This window comes from Phoca vitulina, unplaced genomic scaffold (assembly GCF_004348235.1).
Source record: "Phoca vitulina isolate PV1807 unplaced genomic scaffold, GSC_HSeal_1.0 scaffold4, whole genome shotgun sequence".
In the NCBI taxonomy this organism is placed as follows: Eukaryota; Metazoa; Chordata; class Mammalia; order Carnivora; family Phocidae; genus Phoca; species Phoca vitulina.
The window spans coordinates 77,969,194-77,991,963 of record NW_022589707.1 but is presented as its reverse complement, the minus strand read 5'-3'; the positions used below and the strand labels follow the sequence as shown (position 1 = coordinate 77,991,963).

General features: G+C 41.2%; 1 protein-coding gene across 5 annotated transcripts in view; it reads left to right on the top strand.

Annotated features, from left to right (window-relative positions):
- NAPEPLD (N-acyl phosphatidylethanolamine phospholipase D) overlaps positions 1 to 22,770 on the top strand; it is a 53,614-nt gene that overhangs the window by 16,607 nt on the left and 14,237 nt on the right. For all 5 annotated transcript variants that reach the window (XM_032402316.1, XM_032402314.1, XM_032402317.1 and 2 more), the window contains exon 2: positions 4,324 to 4,630. In XM_032402316.1, coding sequence (XP_032258207.1) covers positions 4,337 to 4,630 — 294 coding nt within the window. In that variant the 5' untranslated portion in view covers positions 4,324 to 4,336. The remainder of the gene's footprint in view (positions 1 to 4,323; positions 4,631 to 22,770) is intronic.

Genomic DNA, 22,770 nt, shown 5'->3' with positions numbered 1-22,770 from the left:
TGTATATATATACCACTTCTTCTTTATCCATTCATCTGTCGATGGACATCTTGGCTCTTTCCATAGTTTGGCTATTGTGGACATTGCTGCTATAAACATCGGGGTGCACGTACCCCTTCGGATCCCTACATTTGTATCTTTGGGGTAAACACCCAGTAGTGCAATTTCTGGGTCGTAGGGCAGCTCTATTTTCAACTTTTTGAGGAACCTCCCTACTGTTTTCCAGAGTGGCTGCACCAGCTTGCATTCCCACCACCAGTGTAGGAGGGTTCCCCTTTCTCCGCATCCCCGCCAACATCTGTCGTTTCCTGACTTGTTAATTTTAGCCATTCTGACTGGTGTGAGGTGGTATCTCATTGAGGTTTTGATTTGGATTTCCCTGATGCCGAGCGATATTGAACACTTTTTCATGTGTCTGTTGGCCATTTGGATGTCTTCTTTGGAAAAATGTCTGTTCATGTCTTTTGCCCATTTCTTGATTGGATCATTTGTTCTTTGGGTGTTGAGTTTGGTAAGTTCTTTATAGATTTTGGATACTAGCCCTTTATCTGATATGTCATTTGCAAATATCTTCTCCCATTCTGTCGGTTGTCTTTTGGTTTTGTTGACTGTTTCTTCCGCTGTGCAAAAGCTTTTTATCTTGATGAAGTCCCAATAGTTCATTTTTGCCCTTGCTTCCCTTGCCTTTGGCGATGTTTCTAGGAAGGAGTTGCTGCGGCTGAGGTCGAAGAGGTTGCTGCCTGTGTTCTCCTCTAGGATTTTGATGGACTCCTGTCTCAGATTTAGGTCTTTCAACCATTTTGAGTCTATTTTTGTGTGTGGTGTAAGGAAATGGTCCAGTTTCCTTCTTCTGCATGTGGCTGTCCAATTTTCCCAACACCGTTTGTTGAAGAGACTGTCTTTTTTGCATTGGACATTCTTTCCTGCTTTGTCGAAGATTACTTGACCATAGAGTTGAGGGTCCATTTCTGGGCTCTCTATTCTGTTCCATTGATCTGTGTGTCTGTTTTTGTGCCAGTACCATACTGTCTTGATGATGACAGCTTTGTAATAGAGCTGAAAGTCCGGAATTGAGATGCCACCAGCTTTGGTTTTCTTTTTCAGCATTCCTCTGGCTATTCAGGGTCTTTTCTGGTTCCATACAAATTTTAGGATTATTTGTTCCATTTCTTTGAAAAAAGTGGATGGTATTTTGATAGGGATTGCATTAAATGTGTAGATTGCTCTAGGTAGCATTAACATCTTCACAATATTTGTTCTTCCAATCTATGAGCATGGAACATTTTTCCATTTCTTTGTGTCTTCCTCAGTTTCTTTCATGAATATTTTATAGTTTTCTGAGTACAGATTCTTTGCCTCTTTGGTTAGAGTTATTCCTAGGTATCTTATGGCTTTGGGTGCAATTGTAAATGGGACTGACTCCTTAATTTCTCTTTTTTCTGTCTGTTGTTGGTGTGTAGGAATGCCACTGATTTCTGTGCATTGATTTTATATCCTGCCACTGTACTGAATTCCTGTATGAGTTCTAGCAGTTTTGGGGTGGAGTCTTTTGGGTTTTCCACATAAAGTATCATATCCTCTGCAAAGAGTGAGAGTTTGACTTATTCTTTGCCAATTTGGATGCCTTTTATTTCTTTTTGTTGTCTGATTGCTGTGGCTAGGACTTCTAGTACTATGTTGAATAGCAGTGGTGATAGTGGACATCCCTGCCGTGTCCCTGACCTTAGGGGGAAAGCTCTCAGTTTGTCCCCATTGAGAATATTCGCTGTGGGTTTTTCATAGATGACTTTTATGATATTGAGGTATGTACCCTCTATCCCTACACTCTGAAGAGTTTTGATCAAGAAAAGATGCTGTACTTTGTCAAGTGCTTTTTCTGCATCTATTGAGAGGATCATATGGTTCTTGTTCAACATCTGCAAATCAATCAGTGTGATACAATACATTAATCAAAACTCTATTTTGACTTTGCTTTTGTGGTTTTTGAATCAGAGGGCCCATTTCTCCTTTCTCCTTATCCTCTGATTGTTTCAGTGAGCCAAAAACATATTACGTAGTTGGTAGGAATATTATGTATGTATTTATATGTATATGTGTGTATATGTACGTATAGGTGTATGTGTCTATATAAATAGGCCCATGTACATATCTCACAAGCGGTTGGTAGCATCAAGTCAGCTCTGCCATCTATCAGACATATTACTTTGTCAGGAAATAAAGTCTCTAAATTTGGTGCATTTACATCTGTTAAATGAAGTGGGGTTTGAATGGTTGGTCTTTGTTCTTGCCCTTTGTAAAGTCCCGGGCCTGAACTCAGTTATAACCCAGGGAATTGTAGAGCAGTTCTTTGAGAACTGAGATAACTCACCCAGATTCTTTGCTTTCTGATGGAATTTAAAGAATTGAGATATATGGCCATGTAGTAGGATTAGGGGAAAAAAGAATTAGCATTTGGTGAGTGGCAACCCCTTTATGGACGTCATGTCATTTGATCCTTTGAATCCCCATGAGATAAGTAGGTGTTTTACAGATGAGACAATTGAGGACTAGAAAGGTGGTTATTTGCCTAAGATAGAAAGCTTGTTAGGCTCTCTTAGCCATTAGGCTCTCCCGCAATCCGTGGTGGCTGAGCAGCAACAGCGTGTGCTTTAGCTTTTGCCACCTGTGCTTTCTTAACACTGATCATTCCCTAGAGCATAGACTATTTTACTGTAGACGGTTTGGAAAAATAGTTTTAGTTCATTGTACGTGTTCATCCTAGCCTTTGCGTTCTTTCCCTTGCCCTCCTGGACGGTATTTCTATGGTAAACATCATTGCGGCCATAAAAATATTTGGCTTTCTGTTGTGTTTATTTTGTTAAGGTTATGAACTATATTATGTGTGTGCATTGTATTTAAACTGGACAGAAAGCAAATGTTTGTTTAATAGAATAGGAAAGAAATGAAATTCATGGCAGATTAATGCATATTCTTTTTTTGGGGAAAGATTTATTTATTAGAGAGAGCGAGCTTGAGCAGGGGGAGGGGCAGAGAGGGAGGGAGAGAGAATCTCAAGCAGATTCCCCGCTGAGCACGGAGCCTGACCCTGAGATCATGACCTGAGCCAAAATCAAGAGTTGGATGCTCAACTGAGAGCCACCTCTTTGCCCCTGGATAAATGCATATTCTTAATACGTTATCACTTTTAAGTGTCTGGAGTACCTACATAGCTCAAAATGAAGGATTTTGGTTCCTTGAGTTAAGTGGTGGTGGTAATAAGGTCAACAGCAACAGCTAACATTTGTTGAGCTCTTACCTTGTGTGTATGTGTTATATTTGTTACATACATGTTACATGCATGTTTTTTAAATTTTTTTAAAGATTTTATTTATTTATTTGAGAGAGAGAGAGCATGAGAGAGGGGAGGTCAGAGGGAGAAGCAGACTCCCTACTGAGCAGGGAGCCCGACGCGGGACTCAGTCCTGGGACTCCAGGATCATGACCTGAGCCGAAGGCAGTCGCTTAACCAACTGAGCCACCCAGGCGCCCTATATACATGTTACATGCGTGTTTCTAAGTGCTTTATTTGTATTAGCTTTTGAAAACCTCTCAGTAAGCCTCAGAGACAGGTGCTTTTGTTATCTCCATTTTACAGATGAGGAAATCGAGGCCCAGAGAGGGTAGGAAACTTACCCAAGGTCACTGCACTGTCTTGGCAGTTATAAATCTGAGTTAATTCAAATTGGCATGGTTAAACACTTAAATACATTATCGAAATGTCTCTCCATTAATGTTGTTGTCTCCTTCCCTGGGATCTGAACTCAGTGTGTTTTTTAGGGGAATTGGGAACAGATTATCTTCAAAGTAAAAATGGCTAGGCCTAGTGGAGTTATATGTAAATCACTGGGAGTACTGAGTAATCCTCAAGGAACTAAGGCAGTCCTTCTCACTGTGTGTTTTTAACAATAATATTTTTAAAATTGAGGTATGAAAATATTACAAATTCAGAAAGGTGCTTTAATTGTACAAGATATCATTGAAATGGAAAATTTCCTATGTTTAAATGCTGCCTGGTAGATGGACATTGCTTTGGATTACAGCAGATAAGGAATATTTAAAAGCTTTGGCAGGAATAGGTAAAGCAAACATCTTTTCTATTTAGCAAGGAATAATACTGGATTCAGAAATTATATTTTGCAGGAAGAAAGCTTGAGCTGATAGAGACATACTGTTTTTATAAGTTTGAGGAAATTTCTACTGGCTAAGAAATAATACTGCGGATGCTGCGTAATAAGTTTTAATGCCTTTATGTTAAAGTATTTCCCCCCCTTCTGTTTTTTTTAGTTCTGCAAAGGACATGGATGAAAATGAAAGCAGCCAGTCCCTGATGACAAGCAGCCAATATCCTAAAGAAGCAGTAAGAAAACGCCAGAATTCAGCCCGGAGCTCTGTAGGAAGTGATTCTTCTAGGCTTTCCAGGAAAAGTTTCAAACTGGATTACAGACTAGAGGAAGATGTAACTAAATCAAAGAAAGGAAAGGATGGCAGATTTGTCAACCCATGGCCAACTTGGAAAAATCTGTCCATTCCAAATGTTCTCAGATGGCTGATAATGGAAAAAGATCACAGCAGTGTTCCAGGTTCCAAGGAGGTAGCATTTGGTTTTCTTGGGGGGGGGGGGGGCTGCGTATTTACTCTTATTATTAATTTTTCTGTGAATTGTATTTTGACACTCAAGTTAGTTATTTGAGCCCCTTTTATATGATAAGGCCTAGGGCTAGGTTCTGGGGAGAAAATTGAATGTAGTGCCCTTGAGTTCATATTCGAGCAACAAAGTACATATATGAATAACCAGTTCCGATCTGGTGGCAACTAGAGGTTGGAATAGAGCGTTGTTGTAGAAGTATGGGAAAGGAAGCAATTGATTCTAGCTGGTGGGGCTGGAGATGGCTTCCCAGAGGAGGTGGTATGATGCTTGAGCGGGGCCTAGAAGATGAAAAGTGTTTTGGCAGTGGTTTTCAGGTGGGTGATGGCATGAACAAGGTCATGTCCTGCAAGTGCAGGACATAATACCATAAAGTAGGAACCTGATGTGTGTTTGGAATATGAATTATGAAGGTTAAGGCATTGCCCAGAGTGTTTGGCTTTTTTTGTCCCCCACATCCTTGGATAAAGCTGCTAAAGCTGTAAAAAAAAAAAAAAAAGTCTTCAGATAACCTTTCCAGACCTTTAAAAATTGGCAGTAGGTCACTGACCTTTAAATATGTGAGTTTTACCTAGGATGAAACTTATTAACATTTGGCATACAGTTTATTGGAGCAGTGTAATTATATTTGCCAGGGGGTAGGTAACAATGAATAGCAAGAGCCTTTTTTCCCCCTCTCCTTCCACCTTTCTTAATTTCTTGCCCCTCTCCGCCACCTGTCTCCCCTGTCTTGCCAGGCTTTGTGGGGAGTGGGGAGAGAGGGAACTTGATGTTGGAAGTGGGGGATGGGATGAAAAGAGTGGGGGCATACTTGACAGCTTGATCTGTGGTGGGAAGGGCAACAGGGGTGGAGGTGGTTGGGGAATGGGGGGTGGGGTGATGGTGGTAGATCTTTCACCTTGGTAAATGTTTCTTTTCCTTTTTTTTTTTTTTTTTTAAAGGGTATGGGATTAACAAAAAAGAAAACCCTGATGTTTTCACTTTGATGCTAAGGAATGTTCACAGTATTAATCGTAGTTAACAAATTGATTAATGTGAATAATACTTTTCCAACACCTTATTAGAATGAGGCAGGGCATTAGTAGATGAAACCTTACTACATGTTTCAGTTTCGAGAATGGGAGGAACAAGAACCCCCCCCCCCCCACTTGTTTTCTCCTTCTGGAGAACCCATATGAAGAGCAACATGGAACATAGCTGTGAAGAGGAGGGGTAGGGCTGGAGGCCAAGATGGATAGTCTACCTCTTTGGGGTATATTTCTTCCCTTTTTTTTTTTTTAAAGAATTTATTTATTTATTTAGAGTGCACATGTGCACGAGTGGGGGGCGGGGCAGAGAGAGAGAAAGAATCCCAAGGAGACTCGGCACTGAGTGCAGGCCCAACGTGAGGCTCGATCTCATGACCCTGAGATCATGACCTGAGCCGAAATCAAGAGTCAGACACTGAACTGATGGAGCCACCCAAGCGCCCTTCTTCGGTTTTCTGAGCCACAGGTTCTAAAACTGCAGAAGTAAACAATGGTAACTTTAGTTTTGTTTTATTTCACATGGGAAATGAGTGATCACGTGAAGGCAGAAATACATCTGTGCATTCTAAGGATTTGGAGATAATCTAGAAATTGGGTTGAATCTCTGAGAACTTGCCAGACTAGTGGTTCTGAAGCTCTTTTCAATCCTGACCCCTTTTGAAATCTCATGAAAGCTGTGGGCCCTTAACTATAATTTCATCGAGTTCGTGGACCCTCTCAGGCCCTTCCAGTAACTCATTCATTCACTCATTCATTCATTTAGTGAGTATTTATTGAGCATCTGCTGTGGGCGAGGCACACAGTTCTAGGTGGTAGAGCTAGAACCATCAACACAGCAGAAAGACACCCAGACGTTCTTAGACCTTAGGCTTAGCAGAAGAGAGAAACCATAAACAGATGGGTAAATTATATGGTATATTAAAACATGACGAGTGCTTTGAAGAATAATAAAGCAGAGAAGGAAATTAGGGTGATGGACGTGAGAGCTGCATTTTTTAATGAAGTGTAAGTTTTTTTTTTAAAGGCAGGAGATTTTTAATTTTTAAAATTTTTACTTTTTTTAAACATTTATTCATTTTAGAGAGAGTGTGGGGGAGGAGCAGGGGGAGAGGGGGAGAGAAGCTCAAGCAGACGCCATGCTGAGTGTGGAGCCCAATCAGGGGCTCGATCTCATGACCTATGAGATCATGACCCGAGCCGAAACCAAGAGTCAGATGGTCAACAGATTACGCCACCCAGGTGCCCCAGCAGGAGATTTATTAAATTGAAGTATAGTTGACATATAATATTAGTCTGAGGTGTATAACATAGTGATCTGACAGTTATATTCATTACTCAGTGCTCACCATGGTAAGTGTAGTTACCCACTGTCACCACACAAAGTTATTACAATATTATTGACTATATTCACTATGCTATACTTTTCATTTCCGTGACTTAATTTAATTTATTTTATTTTTGGGGGGGAGGGGCATAGGGGGAGAATCTCAAGCAGGCTCCATACCACCCAGTCTAGAGCCTGATATGGGGCTCGATCCCATCACCCTGAGATCAGGACCTGAGCCAAAATCAGGAGTTGGACCCTCAACCGACTGAGCCACTGAGGTGCCCCCCCCATGACTTAATTTATTTTACAACTAGAAGTTTGTACCTCTCAATTCCCTTCATCCATTTCACCATTCCCCTCCACACCTCCTCTCTGGCAACCTCTGATTTGTTCTCTGTATGTATGAGTCTGTTTCTTTTTAAGTTTACTTGTTTGTTCACGTGTCTTGTTTTTTAGATTCTACATATGGGTGAAATCATATGGTATTTGTCTTTCTCTGTCCAACTTATTTCACAGTGCTAGTAACAATCTTGTCTTTGCAAGAGAAAAAGGCATATGACCTGAGAACAAAGCCATCAAAACATTGCCAAGTAACAATATTATTATTTGCAGCATAGAACAAACAGAAGCATATGCAGAATCTACTTGAAAACCCTTCTTATGTTATTTTTTGAAATCATGTCCTCTGATTATTAGCTCAAAAAGCTGAGATCAGGATGAGTCTTAGCTGGTATTAAACGCAACTCTCACAACAGAAACCAGCAAACATCCTTCAGAATGAAATTAACCATTCACCCGTTGATGGACACTAGGTTGCTTCCGTATCGTGCCTATTGTAAATACAGTTTACCTTTGAATAAGATAGCATACAATGTATGTGTTAACCGACTGTTCATGTTATCAGTAAGGCTTCTGCTCAACAGTAGGCTATTACTAATTAAATTTTGGGGATGTCAAAAATAATACAGGGGTTTTTGACTGTGCAGGGGTCAGTCGCCCTAACCTTCACATTGTTCAAGGGTCAGTGACAATACTGCGGTAAATATAGGTGTGCATAATATCTTTTTAAATTAGTGTTTTCATTTTCTTCAGATAAATACCCAGAAGTAGAATTATTGGGTCATATGGTATTTCTATTTTTAATTTTTTAGGGAGCCTCCGTACTGTTTTCCATAATGGTTGCACCAATTTACAATCCTACCAGCAGTGCATGAGAGTTACCTTTTCTCCACATCCTTACCAAAGCTTGTTATTGTCTTTTTGATACTAGCCATTCTGACTGGTGGGAGATGGTATCTTATTGTGGTTTTGATTTGCATTTTCCTGATGATGAGTGATGTTGAGTATCTATATTTTCATGTGCCTGTTGGTCATCTGTATGTCTTCTTGGAAAATGTCTATTCAGGTCCTCTGTGCATTTTTAAATTGGATTATTAGGTTTTTGCTGTTGGGTTGTATGGATTCTTTATGTATTTTGGATGTTAATCCCTTATCAGGTATATCATTTGCAAAGATCTTCTATTCAGTAGGTTGCCTTTTTGTTTTGTTGATGGTTTACTTTTGCTATGCAAAAGCCTTTTAGTTGGATGTAGTCCCAATTGATTTAGTCTTGGAAGATTGTATGTATCTAGGAATATATCCATTTCTTCTAGGTCGTCCAATATGTTGGATGTAATTTTTTGTAGTAGTCTCTTATCCTTTTTATTTCTGTGTTGTCTGTTTTAACTTCTCTTTCATATTTGGTTTTATTTGAGACTTCTTTTTTTGTTAATGATTCTGGCTAAAGATTTGTCAGTTTTGCCTTTTTTTTTTTTTAAGAACAAACTTTGTTTCATTGATCTTTTATTTTTTAAGTGTCTATTTTCATTTATTTTTGCTCTGATCTTTCTCGTGTCATCAGAGCTGCTGTTTCCTTCTTTCTTTTTTTTTTTTTTTTAAGATTTTATTTATTTATTTGACAGAGACAGAGATAGCGAGAGCAGGAACACAAGCAGTGGGAGTGGGAGAGGGAGAGGGAGAAGCAGGCTTCCCTCGGAGCAGGGAGCCCAATGCAGGGCTCGATCCCAGGACCCTGGGATCATGACCTGAGCCGAAGGCAGCCACTTAACGACTGAGCCACCCAGCGCCCCTCCTTATTTTCTTTCCAGATGATCTATCCATTGATATTAGTTGGTGTTAAAGTCCTTTAGTATTAGTGTGTTACTGTCAGTTTCTCACTTTACATCCATTAATATTTGTTTTATATATTCAGGTGTTCCTGTGTTGGGTGCATAAATATTTATAGTTGTTATAGCATCTTATGGGATTGAGCCCCTTATTATTATGTAATTGCCCTCTGTCTCTTGCTACAGTCTTTGTTTTAAATTCTATTTTGACTGATAGAAACATTGTACCCCAGTTCCGCACCCCCTCACTTCCCTTTGCATGGAAATTCTTTTTCCATCCCCTCACTTCCAGTCTGTATGTGTTTGCGTGAGTCTCTTGTAGGCAGCAGATCGGTGGGGCTTGTTTTTGTTTTTTAAAGATTTTATTTGGAAAAGAGCGCACAAGTGAGCATGAGTGGGGGAGGGGCAGAGGGAGAAGCAGACTCCCTGCTGAGCAGGGAGCCTGATGCGGGACTCAGTCCCAGGACCCCGGGATCATGACCTGAGCCGAAGGCAGATGCTTAACCAACTGAGCCACCCATGCACCCTTTGTTTTTGTTTTTGTTTTTCTTAATCCATTGTGTCACCCTGTCTTTTGATTGGAGCATTTAGACCATTTACATTTAAAGACATTGATAGGTATGTACCTACTGCCATTTTGTTAATTGTTTCCTGGTTGATTTTGTAGTTTCCTGTTCTTTTCCCCTCTTGCTCTCTTTCCTTGTGGTTTAATAATTTTCATTAATTATGCTTGGATTCCATTCTCTCTTTCTCTCTCTCTCTCTCTCTCTCTATTTATATTACAGGTTTTTGTTTGGTGGTTACCAGGAAGCTTATGAATAACATTCTGTGTATCTAGCAGTCTGTATTAAGTTGATTTCACTTAAGTCTGAACACATTCTAAAAGTGCTGTTTTTTTTACTCCCTTCCACATTTTATGTATGTCACATCATATTTTACATCTTATTTTGTGTGTCCCTTGACTCATTTTTATAGATGTAATTGATTTTACTACTTTTGTCTTTTAACTGTCGTACTAGCTTTATAACTAATTGATATACTACCTTTACTATGTGTTTGCTTTTACCAGAGAAGTTTTCCTTTCACAATTTTCTTCTAGTTACAGCCTTTTCTTTCCACTTAAAGAATTCCCTTTAACATTTCTTGTAAGGCCAGTTTAGTGGTGATGAACTCCTTCAACTTGTTTGTCTTGTAAACTCTCTATTCTCTCTTTCCATTCTGAATGATAACCTTGCTGGGTACAGTATTCTTAGTTGTAGGGTTTTTTTTCTTTCAGCTCTTTGAATATATGTTGCCACTCCCTTCTGGTCTGCAAAGTTTCTGAAAAATAAGCTGATAGCCATATGGGCTTTCCCTTGTATGTAACTGTTTGCTTTTCTCTTGCTGCTTTTAAGATTCTCTGTATTTAATTTTTGCCATTTTAATTGTATGTGTCTTGGTGTGGAACTCCTTGGTTTCATCTTGTTTGGGGTTCTCTATGCCTCATGGACCTGGATGTCTGTTTTTTTTCCCCCAGGTTCGGGCAGTTTTCAGCTATTATTTCTTCAAATAAATTTTCTGCCTCTTGCTATTTTCTCTGGGAGAATGTTATTATACTTGATGGTGTCACTTTTTTCTTTTTGGTGTTCACTTGGTTGCTTTCTGTGACCCTGTCTTCCAGATCATTGGTCTGTTCTTCTACATTCTTTAAACTGCTCTTGACCCTCTAGTGTATTTTTGAGTTACTGTATTTTTCAGTTCTGACTTGTTCTTTTTTTTATGTTTTTTTTATCCATTTGTTGAAGTTCTCACTGAGTTCATCCATTCTTCTCTCTAGTTCAGTGAACATCTTTATGACCATTACTTTGAACTCTTTATCAGGTAGATTGTATATTGGCATTTGTTTTGCTCTTTTTCTGGGGTTTTGTCTTGATTTATCATTTGGATCATATTCCTCTGTCGCCGTGTTTTTGTCTGACTTTCTGTGTCTTTTCTGTGAAGTGGGTCAGCTGTGTCTCCTGGTCTTGAAAGTAGTGGCCTTATGTAGGAGGTGTTCTGTGGTGCCCAGTAGTGCAGTAACCCCTGGTCACCAGAATCAGGTCCTCCAGGGTGTTTCCTGTTTGGGCTGCATATGCCCTCCTGTTGTGGTAGGGCTGCTAAGGCTATGGGTGTACTGCTCAGTGGGGTCAGCCTCGCTGTCTGCAAAGACCAGCTAGGACTCTTGTGACTGCCTTGTTTGGCAGGGTTTGCCCCCCACACCACTGACTGAGAGGCCTGGCGGCAGCCTCTGCCAACATGTAACTGGATGCAACCAGCTCCTCCGTCCTGAGGGGATTGCTCTGGAAGGTGGAGGTCTTGGCTGAGGCTGCCCACAGGTGTGCAAGGGTGATGGTGTTTTTGGAGGGGCAGTGGTCCCAGCTGGGTCTGCCTACCAGCTATGGTACGGCAGTAGGCACTCTAGATGTATGCTGGGTCTGATTGAGGCCTCCTGCTGGTGTGGTTGGGTGGGGCCAGCAAGGGTGTGTTAGATGGGGTGGGTCTGCAGGGGAACACCTGTGTGGGGCAAGCAGTGCTAGCAAGGTAGAGGGAGAGTGTCAGAACTGGTTCTCACGAGTGTCTGGCTAGCTAGGCAGAATGAAGGCAAGAAAAATGGCATCCGGCAGCACCCCTGTTCCCAGAGAAAGCTCCTGCAGATCCTTGCCTCTCTGGCACACATCCTAAAATTAGTCAGTAAATCTCCTGGTATACCTCAGGCACTTTTCCAACTGCTGCTTCCGTGCTGTGTTGGGTCGCACGATATAGTGTACTGGCCCTTTAAAAGTAGGGACTCTGGTTCCCATCTCTCTCTGGCTGTCTTGGAGCCCTGCTGATTTTCAAAGCTCTTGGAGCTAAGCCCCTGATTTTCAAGGCCGGACATGGAGACTCCTCTTCCTGGTGCAGGTTCCCAGGGCTGGGGGTGCCTGATTTGAAGCTTGACCCCCCCACTTCTCAAGGAGTGCCTTCCTGCCTGTGATCTCTCTCCCTTTTGTGGGTTGCTGCCCTGCAGGATTTTGGTTCCCGCCTGGGTCACTTCCTCTCCTGCCCTTTTTTATTTTTATTTTATTTATTTATTTGTTTGTTTGCTTTGTTTTTGTTTTATGTTAATCCCCATACATTGCATCATTAGTTTTTGATGTAGTGTTCCATGATTCATTGTTTGTGTATAACACCCAGTGCTCCATGCAGAACGTGCCCTCTTTAATACCCATCACCAGGCTAACCCATCCCCCCTCCCCCCAGAACCCTCAGTTTGTTTCTCAGAGTCCATAGTCTCTGTGGTTCGTCTCCCCCTCCAGTCTCCTGCCCTTCTTGATGTGGCCTTTTCTTTATGTCCTTTGCTGTGGAAGATCTGCTCTGCCCTTCTCAGGCTGTTTTCAGAGTGAGTTGCATTATGTGTAGTTGTTGCCTTCGTGTGTTTATGGGAGGAGGTGATCCTTGGATCCTTTTATTCTGCCATCTTCTTTAGCGCCCCCCCCCCCTTTTTTTTAATAGAAAATGTCAAAGGAGGGATGCCTGGGTGGCTCAATCGGTTAAGCATCTGACTGTTGATTTCATCTCAGGTCATGATCTTGGGGTCATGAGATTGAGCCCCACTTGAGGCTCTATGCTGAACGTGGAGCCTGCTTGAGATTCTCTCTCCCTCCCCCTCCATCCCCCCCGCCTTGTAGTCCCTCCCTGGGCGCTCTCTTTCAAAAAAAAGAAGAAAGAAAGAAAGAAAGAAAGAAAGAAAGAAAGGGAGGGAGGGAGGGAGGGAGGGAGGGAGGGAGGGAGGAAGGAAGGAAGGAAGGAAGGAAGGAAAAGAAAGAAAGAAAATGTTAAAGGAGGTCTCAGTATGTACCACTTACATGCAGGAGAGACGTCTTTTTTTTTTTTTTTTTAAAGATTTTATTTATTTGACAGACACAGTGAGAGAGGGAACACAAGCAGGGAGCGTGGGAGAGGGAGAAGCAGGCTTCCCGCCAAGCAGAGAGCCCGATGCGGGGCTCGATCCCAGGACCCTGGGATCATGACCTGAGCCGAAGGCAGACGCTTAACGACTGAGCCACCCAGGCGCCCCGAGAGAGAGACATCTTATTCTAACTTACATTTTATTTTTTTCTTACCTACATCTTGTTTCCAGTTAAAGCTAAGAACTAGATCAAATGCATGTTGACTTCTTTTATTTGCACATGTAACTGTAACTCCATATTTAATCCCTTTAAATTGTCCAAGTTATTAACTCTTACCAACTCCTAAATATGATAGAGTTCTACATTTTCCAGGAAAAAAAAGAAAACCATGTAAAGAACACCTGCTTCAGATCATTGGGTCAATTCAGAATTTAATCAGGTTTCTGGAAATTGTTTTTGTTAGACATTGGCAGGGGCTAAAGTTGAATAAAACTTTTTTGGGGGAAGGAAACAGGCTAATATATAGATAGGATTATAATTACTGTTATGCAGTTTATATCATAGTATATTGATTTAGGTTTATACATATGAAAATATTTTGGAAGGAAGATAAAGTATAAAAGAACAGGTCTAAGTAAAACGAAAATTGGTCACTAGCAGAGCTAAACAATTTAGTTGGCTGGTCAGAAAACTGTTTCTTTACTTGGACCGTTTCTGATATTTGCCTTATCTGGGTCTTTATAGAAGCTGTGCCCACCTGTTCACAAACTTCACACTGTCCAGATGCTGTCTTTGCTTTGTGCTGTTGGAATCGGCTCAGCAGCTTTGGTTGATGTTGCTGATCATCTTCACCAGTAGTAAGGGGAGAGGAGACGATTGGAGAATTTCAAAGAAGGAGGGAGGCAGAACCTCCTGAGGTTCATTAGTTGGAGGAGGCTGTCCTTACCAGTCACTACTATTCACGTGAGTGGGGGACAGTCAGATCGGAGTGTGAGAGAGACACGGAACTGAGGCAGCGCGTCATGGACTGGTAGGAAAAGTGGGACACCAGGAGTCCGGGACCCAGGCTCAGGTTCAGGATACTGACTGAGGATGTGGCTTTATTTCTGTTGCAATCTCTAAAGGCACTCTTTTTTTTTTGTCCATAGAGTTAGGTTAAGGCAGTTTAGGTCACCAGGATTGTTTTGAGGTTCACATGATGCATGAAAGTACTTTGAAAATATAATGCACTCTTCAGATGTATAATATGGAAGAACAGAGTGGTGTCCTTTGAAAAAATGAAAAACAGCAATTACATCTCTGCTATAGTATGCTAACAGGTTGCTTTTTTATCTTTATAGAAAAATACATGTACATAGTTTTTAAGAAGTCATAGTGCTGAAAGGCTCATCAGAAAAATACCAGTCCTCTAACCAGCCCCTGTCACCTGTCCCCCTCTCTGGAGGCAACGGCTTGCAGACTTTGAGTTGTTGCCTTGGTAGCTTACCTTCATCTTTATTTCTTTTAATTTGATTGTAGTAAGAACACTTAACTTGAGATCTATCCTCTTGTATTTTTTTTTTTACTGTTTTTTTAAATGCAATTAATGAACATAATGCATTATTGGTTTCAGAAGTAGAGGTCAGTGATTCATCAGTCTTATATGATACCCTGTGCTCATTACATCACGTGCCCTCCTTAATGTCCATACCGTCTTGAATTTTTAAGTGTGCAGTACATTGCTGGTGACCATAGGCGCAGTGTGTCACGTAGCTCTAGGGTTTCTTGATCCTGCTTAACTGGAGCCGCAGGCCTGGGGCTAGAAACTGCGAATTTCCCTCGCGCCTCAGCCCCTGGCAACCGTCATTCCACTTTCTGATTCTATGAATTTAACTGCTTAGATGCCAACACGTGGAACCATGCGGTGTGTGTGTGTTCCTTCACGTTCACTGTCCGCTGTCAGCCCCTCTGAACCCCTCCCCGTCTCTCCCGCGTGGGTCTACTTGACCTTCCCCTTTGCTGTGTGCACTGCCGTGCTTCTAGCCCTGTTTTTCACTGACGAACCAAGCCGGTCTCCTTTCTTACATGCTCTTTCCGCCTGAGGTTAGCGATACCTCATTTTTCTGCTTAATAACTTGGTATGTATTTATGACTAATCACCCCCTCCCCCCCAATCCTTCTCAACGGCTTTCCTGAGGAGAGACTCTAAGCTGGTCTCTCCGCACCGGGTGCTTTGTGGGCCAGCAGCCCTCGCGTTTCCCTGCACGCTTCCATTCTGGAGTCTCCTTCACCACCGTCCCGGGCCCCTTTGCCTCCTCAGTGCTGGCTCTGTTCCCTGCACCCCACTTGTTCCTCTTTCTTGGCTGTATTCTCATTTTGGTGGAGCGCATTCCTAATCAGCTTCCTGAGAGAAGGGTGCATGGAAAGTCAGTTTTTTGAGAACTTGCTTTCTGAACTGTCTTTATTATTATTACTTTTTTGCCGTTTTTTTAATTGGCGTTACGTTTCAGGTGTGCGACACTGATTTGACACCTTATACGTAACGCTGTGCTCACGGCACTGTAGCCACCATCCGTCCCTGTAGAGTGCTGTTACTGTGTCACTGGCCGTATTCCCTCCGTCGCACCCTCTGTTCCTGTGACTTACTCATTCCGTAACTGGAAGCCCGTATCTCCCTCTCCCCGCACCCGTTTTGCTCATCCTCCCAACCCCTCACCTCTGGCAGCCATCAGTTTGTTCTCTGTATTTACTGGTCTGTTTCTCCTTTTTGTTTGTTTATTCCTTTTTTTTTTTTAGATTCTACATATAAGGAAGTCATGTGGTATTTGTCTTTCTCTATTTCCCTTAGCATAATACCCTCTAGGTCCATCCCTGTTGTCGTAAATGGCAAGATCTCATTCCTTTTTAAGGCTGATTAATAAACCATTGTGTATATGTATTCTGTGTTTTCTTTGTCTATTCATTTATCAGTGAACACTTGGGCTGCTTCCATATCTTGACTATTGTAATAATGCTGCACTGAACATAGGAGTACATTTATCTTTTCACATTCGTGTTTTCATTTTCTTTGGGTAAATACCCAATAGTGGAATTACTGGATTGTATGATATTTCTATTTTTAATTTTTTAAACACCCTCCATACTGTTTTCCACAGTGACTGCCCCATTTTACATTGCCACCAACAGTGTACGAGGGTTCTCTTTTTGCCACATCCTTACCAATGTTTGTTATTTGTCTTTTTCATTTTAACCATTCTGACAGGTGTAAGGATATCTCTGTGGTTTGATCTGCATTTCCCTGATCATTATGTTGAGCATCTTTTCATGTGTCTACTGGCATCCTGTATATCTTTGGAAAAACATCTATTCAGGCCCTCTGCTCATTTTTTAATTGGATTATTTGTTTTCTTGGTGTTGAGTTGTAGAAGTATTTTATATATATTTTGGGTATTAACCCTTTATCAGATATATCATTTGCAAATACCTTTCTTTTCCCATTCAATAGGTTGCCTTTTCATTTTGTTCATGGTTTCCTTCACTGTGCAAAAGTTTTTTATTTTGGTTTAGTCCCAGTAATTTATTATTGCTTCTCTTTCCCTTGCCCGAGGAGACACATCTAGAAAAATGTTGCTAAGGCAGATGTCCAAGAGATTACTGCCTATGTTTTCTTCTAGGAGTTATATGGTTTCAGGTCTCACATTTAGGTCTTTAATCCATTTTGAATTTGCTTTTGTATATGGTATAAGAAAGTGGTCTGGTTTCATTTTTTTTTTTTTTGCATGTAGCTGTCCAGTTTTCCCAACACCATTTGTTGAAGAGATTTTCTTTCCCCCCATTTTATATTCTTGCCTCCTTTGTCACAGAGTAATGGACCGTGTATGTGTGGGTTCATTTCTGGGCTGTATTCTGTTCTGTTGATCCGTACATCTGTTTTAGTGCCAATACCACACTGTTTTGTTACTATAGTTTTGTAGTATATCTTGAAATCTGGGATTGTGATACCAGCTTTGTCCTTCTTTCTCAAGATTGCCTTGGCTACTTGGGGTCTTTGGTGGTCCCATATAAATTTTAGGGTTATTTTAGTTTTGTGAAAAATATTATTGGTATTTCGATAGGGATTGCATTGATGCTTTGGGTAGTATGGAAACTTAAACATTAGTTCTTTTGATTCATGAGCATGGAATATGTTTCCATTTGTGTCATCTTCAATTTCTTTCATCAATGTTTTATCGTTTTCAGAGTTGAGGTCTTTCATCTCTTTGGTTAAATTTATTCCTAGGTTTTTTATTCTCTTTGATGCAATTGTAAATGGGATTGTTTTCTTAATTTCTCTTTCTGTTATTTTGTTATTAACATAGAAACACAACAGATTTCTGTGTATCAATTTTGTATCCTGTAACTTCACTGAATTCATTTATTGCTAATAGTTTTTTGATGGAGTCTTTAGGGTTTTCTATATATAGTATCATGTCATCTGCAAATAGTGAAAGTTTTACTTCTTCCTTGCCAATTTGGATGCCTTTTCTTTTTCTTCTCTGATTGCTGTGGCTAGGACTTCCAGCACTGTGTTGAATAAAAGTGGTGAGAGTGGCCATCCTTGTCTTGTTCCTGATCTTAGAGGAAAAGCTCTGTTTTTCACTGTTGAGTATAATGTTAGCTGTGGGTTCATCATATTTGGCCCTATTATGGTGTTGATGTGTGTTCCTTCTAAACCCAGTCTGTTGAGAGTTTTTATCATGATTGGATGTTGAATTTTGTCAAATGCTTTTTCTACCTCTTTTGAAGTGATCATATGATTTTATCCTTCATTGTGTTGATGTGGTGGTGTATCATGTTGATTGATTTGAGGATATTGAACCATCCTTGCATCACAGGTATAAATTCCACTTGATTATGGTGAATAATCCTTTTTTTTTTTTTTTTTAAAGATTTTATCTATTATTTTGAGAGAGAGAGCACATCAGAGGGGAAGGGTCAGAGGGCGAAGCAGACTCCCTGCTGAGCAGGGAGCCTGATGCGGGACTTGATCCAGGGACTCCAGGATCATGACCTGAGCCGAAGGCAGTCGCTTAACCAACTGAGCCACCCAGGCGCCCCGGTGAATAATCCTTTTAATGTATTGTTGAATGTGTTTTGCTAATATTTTGTTGAGGCTTTCTTCGTTTATTTTCATCAGGGATATTGGCCTTTTTTTCCTTTTTTTGTGGTATCTTTGGTTTTGGTATCAGGGTAATGCTGGCCTCAAAGGATGGATTTGGAGGCTTTCCTTCCTCTTTTATTTTTGCAGTAGTTTGAGTAAAATAGATGTTAACTCTTCTTTAAATGTTTGGTAGAATTCATGTGTGAATCCATATGGTCCTGGACTTTTGTTTGTTGGGAATTTTTTGATTACCAGTTCAATTTTGTTACCAGTAATTGGTCTGTTCAGATTTTCTATTGCTTCCTGATTAAGTTTTAGAAGATTATATATTTCTAGGAATTTATCCATTTCTTCTAGGTTGTCCAATTTATCAGCATATAATTTTTTGTAGTAGTCTTTTTATACTCCTTTTATTTCAGTGTGTTACTTTTTCTCATTTTGTTTATTTGTGTTCTCTTTTTTCTTGATGATTCTAGCTGAAGGTTTGTCAATTTTGTTTATGTTTTCAAAGAACCACCTCTTAGTTTTCATTGATCTTTTCTATTTTTTGTCTCTATTTCATTTATTTATACTCTAGTCTTTATTATTTCCTCCCCTCTACTAACTTGGGTTTTGTTTGTTCTTTTCTAGTTTCTTTAGGTGTAGTTAGATTGAGATTTTTCTTGTTTCTTGAGATAGTCCTATATTGCTGTAAATTTCCTTATTAAAACTGTTTTCTGGGGCGCCTGGGTGGCTCAGTCGTTGGGCGTCTGCCTTCGGCTCAGGTCATGATCCCAGGGTCCTGAGATCGAGCCCCGCATCGGGCTCCCTGCCCTGCGGGAAGCCTGCTTCTCCCTCTCCCACTCCCTCTGCTTGTGTTCCCTCTTTCGCTGTGTCTCTCTCTGTCAAATAAATAAATAAAATCTTTAAAAAAAAAAAAACAAAACTGTTTTCTTTGTGTCCCAAAGATTTTGGCCTGTTGTTTTCATTTTCATTTGTCACCATGTATTTTTTTAAATTCCTGTTTGACTTCTTCATGGACCCATTGGCTGTTTAGTAGAATGTTGTTTAGCCTCTATGTGTTTGTGTTTTATCCAGTATTTTTTTTCTTGGTTAGAAAAGATGCATAATATCATTTCTATCTTCTTAAATGTATTGACACTTGTTTTGTGGCCTGACATGTGATCTGTCCTGGAGAATGTTCTGTGTACCCTTGAAAAGAATATATATTGTTTTGGGATGGAATGTTCTGTATATGTATCTCTTTAAGTCTATCTGGTCTAATGTGCCATTCAGAGACACTGTTTCCTTACTGATTTTCTTCTGGATCATCTATTTATTCTTGTAAATGGTATGTGAAAGTCCCCTACTACTATGCTATTACTGTCAATTTCTCTCATTATGTCTGTTAATATTTGTTTTATGTATTTAGGTGCTTCAGTGTTGGGTGCACAGGCATCTACAATTGTTCTATCCTCTTGTTGGTTGACTTCTTAATTATTTTGTGATGCCCTTCTTTGTTGTTACAGTCTTTCTTTTAAACTCTATTTTGTCTGATACAAATATTGCTACACTGACTTTTTTTTGTATGGAAAGTGTTTTTCCATCCTTTCACTTTCAGTCTGTTACTGTCTTTAGGTCTGAAGTGAGTCTCTTGTAAGCAGCATATAGTTGGGTCTTGTTTTTTTATCCATTCTGTCACCCTATGTCTTTTGATTGAAACATTTAGACCATTTACATTTAAAGCAATTATTGCTTGGTGTATGTACTTATTGCCATTTTGTTCTTTGTTTTCTGGTTGTTTTTGTAGTTCTTCTTTGTTTCTTCTTCTCATGCTCTCTTTTCTTGGGACTGGTTACTTTCTGTAGTGTTATGCATGCCTTTCTCCTTTTTGTATAGGTTTTGGGTTTGTGGTTGACATGAGGATCATATATAACATCCTAAGTATATAGCAGTCTCTATTAAGTGATGGTCACTTAAGTTAGAACACATTCCAAAAGAAATTCCTTTTTACCAGCCTCCCATGTTTTATGTTTACATTGTCCTATTTTACATCTTCTTGTTCATAGTTTTCTTACATCTAATTATGGTCTTTTCTTTTCCACTTAAAGAAGCCCTTTTAACATTTAGTGATGATGGACTGCTTTAACTTTTTTTGTCTGGGAAACTCTTTATCTTTCTTTACATTCTAACTGATAACCGTGCTGAACAGTGTATTTTGGGTTGTAGGTTTTCTCCTTTTAGCTCTTAGAATATGTCATGCCACTCCCTTCTGACCTGCAGAGTTTTTGCTGTGAAATCAGCTGGTAGCCTTATGAAGTTTTTCTTGTATGTAAATTGTCACTTTTGTCTTGCTGTTTTAAAAATTCTTTCTTCATTTCTAACCTTTAACATTTTAATCATATGTTGTGGTGTGGACCTCCTTGGGTTCATCTTTTTTGGAATTTTCTGTGCTTCCTGAACTTGGATGTCTGTTTTCTTCTCCAGGTTAGGCAGGTTTTCAACCATTATTTCTTCAAATAATGTTCTTATTTGTTCTCTCTTCTCCTTCTGGAACCCTTAATAGGTGAATGTTTGTTTGCTTGATGTTGTCCAAGTGATACCTTAACCTATCCTCATTTTTTTTTTTTTCAGATTTTATGTATTTATTCGACAGAGAGAGACAAAGTGAGAGAGGGAACACAAGCAGGGAGAGTGGGAGAGAGAGAAGCAGGCTCCCTGCTTAGCCTGATGCAGGGCTCGATCCCAGGACCACCTGAGCCGAAGGCAGATGCTTAACCGACTGAGCCACCCAGGCGTCCCTATCCTCATTTTTAAAAATTCTTTTTTCCTTTTGCTTTTCAGCGTGGGTGCTTTCCATTACCTTGTCTTCCAGATTATTGATCCCTTTTTCTACATCTGCTAATCTACTCTTGATTTCTTCTAGTGTATTTTTCATTTCATGTATTGTATTCTTTAACTTGGATTGATTTTGGTTTAATATTTTCTGTTTGTTGAAGTTCTCATTGAGTTCCTCCACTCTTCTCTCCAGTTCAGTGAACATCTTTACAGTGATTATTTAAAGTCTTTCTCATGCATATTGCTTATCTCTGTTTCATTTAGATCTTTTTCTGAAGTTTTATCTGAACATATTCTTTCATTTGGAGCATATTCGTATGTCTCCCCATTTTGCTTGACTCTCTATGTCTAGGAATTAGGCAAAATAGCTACTTCTAAAATTGAAGGAATGGCGTTTGTATGGTTGTCCTCTGTGTAGACTATGTGTCTGGTGACTTTGGCTGGCTGGAGATGTGACTGGCAAGGGGTGGGGGTCCTGGGGCACTCTGTGCTGGGGCTGCCCTGGGAGATGGCTGGAGTGGTGCCAGGGCTCTCCACACAAAAGGTTCCTCGGCAGGATAGCTGAAGCTGAAATGGGTACAAACGGGGGAGGGGGGGGTCCCAGGGCTCTCTGCACAGAGGGCACCTTGGCAGGACAGTTGAAACTAAAGTGCATGTTGGCCAGGGGGGGCCCTAGGCTCTTTGTGCAGAGGGCATCCTGGCAGGACAGCTGAAGCTGAAGTGGGTGCAGGCTGAAGTGTCCAGGGTGCTTAGTGCTGGGGGTCCCCTGGTGGGGCTCTAAGCTCCAAAGCTGGGGTGTCTTGGGACACTCTGCACAAGGGGCGGGGTGCCCTACTGGGCTGGCCCGAACCAAGGCAGGGATGGGATGGAGTGTTAGGTGCTCTGTGCAGGGTGTGCTACCTGGAACTGAGGTGGGCATGGACCAGGGGTTTCTGGGGGAGCTCTGTGCAGGGGGCATCTTGGTGGGGCGGCTGGACCCGAAACAGGCATAATCCAGGAGGACCGGGAGCGCTCAATGCTAGGAGTGCTCTCTCAAGCCATCTAGAGCCAAAGCTGCGTGGGTTTGGAGTTTCTGTGGTTTGGAGCCTCAGCTGCAGCTGTAGTGAGCCCTTAGCAGGTGTGTTTCAGTGTAGGGGCCACCTGGGGGCCACAGCTGGGGCTGGCCTGGGATGGGGCTCAGGGCGCACTGAGGCGGTAGGCTGGCTGGGGAGCCCAGACCCTGCTCCCATCCACGCTATTAAGGGGGAACACAGACTGTGGTGCTGGGCAGCCCCTCTGTCCTGGGGAGAGTTCCAGCAGCTCTCCTGCCATTTGGCAGCGTTCCAGGGCTGGTTCCTCTGTATTCTAGTTGCTCTTTTATTTTTTTATTTATTTTTAAAGATTTTATTTATTTGACAGAGAGAGACACAGCGAGAGAGGGAACACAAGTGGGGGGAGTGGGAGAGGGAGAAGCAGGCTTCCTGCGGAGCAGGGAGTCCAATGCGGGGCTCGATCCCAGGACCCTGGGATCCTGACCTGAGCCAAAGACAGACGCTTGACAACTGAGCCACCCGGGCGCCCTCTAGTTGCTCTTTTAAACTATGTTTTCTTTTTCCCCGGGCATCTGGGGCTGGCGTGAGCTAGGGACCTGTGCTGGCTGAGGCAGCTGGCTGGCTACAGCGCCCAGAAGCTGTTCTCAGCTGTGCTGTCAAGGTGGAGGGTGACCGTAAACCAGGGTGCTTG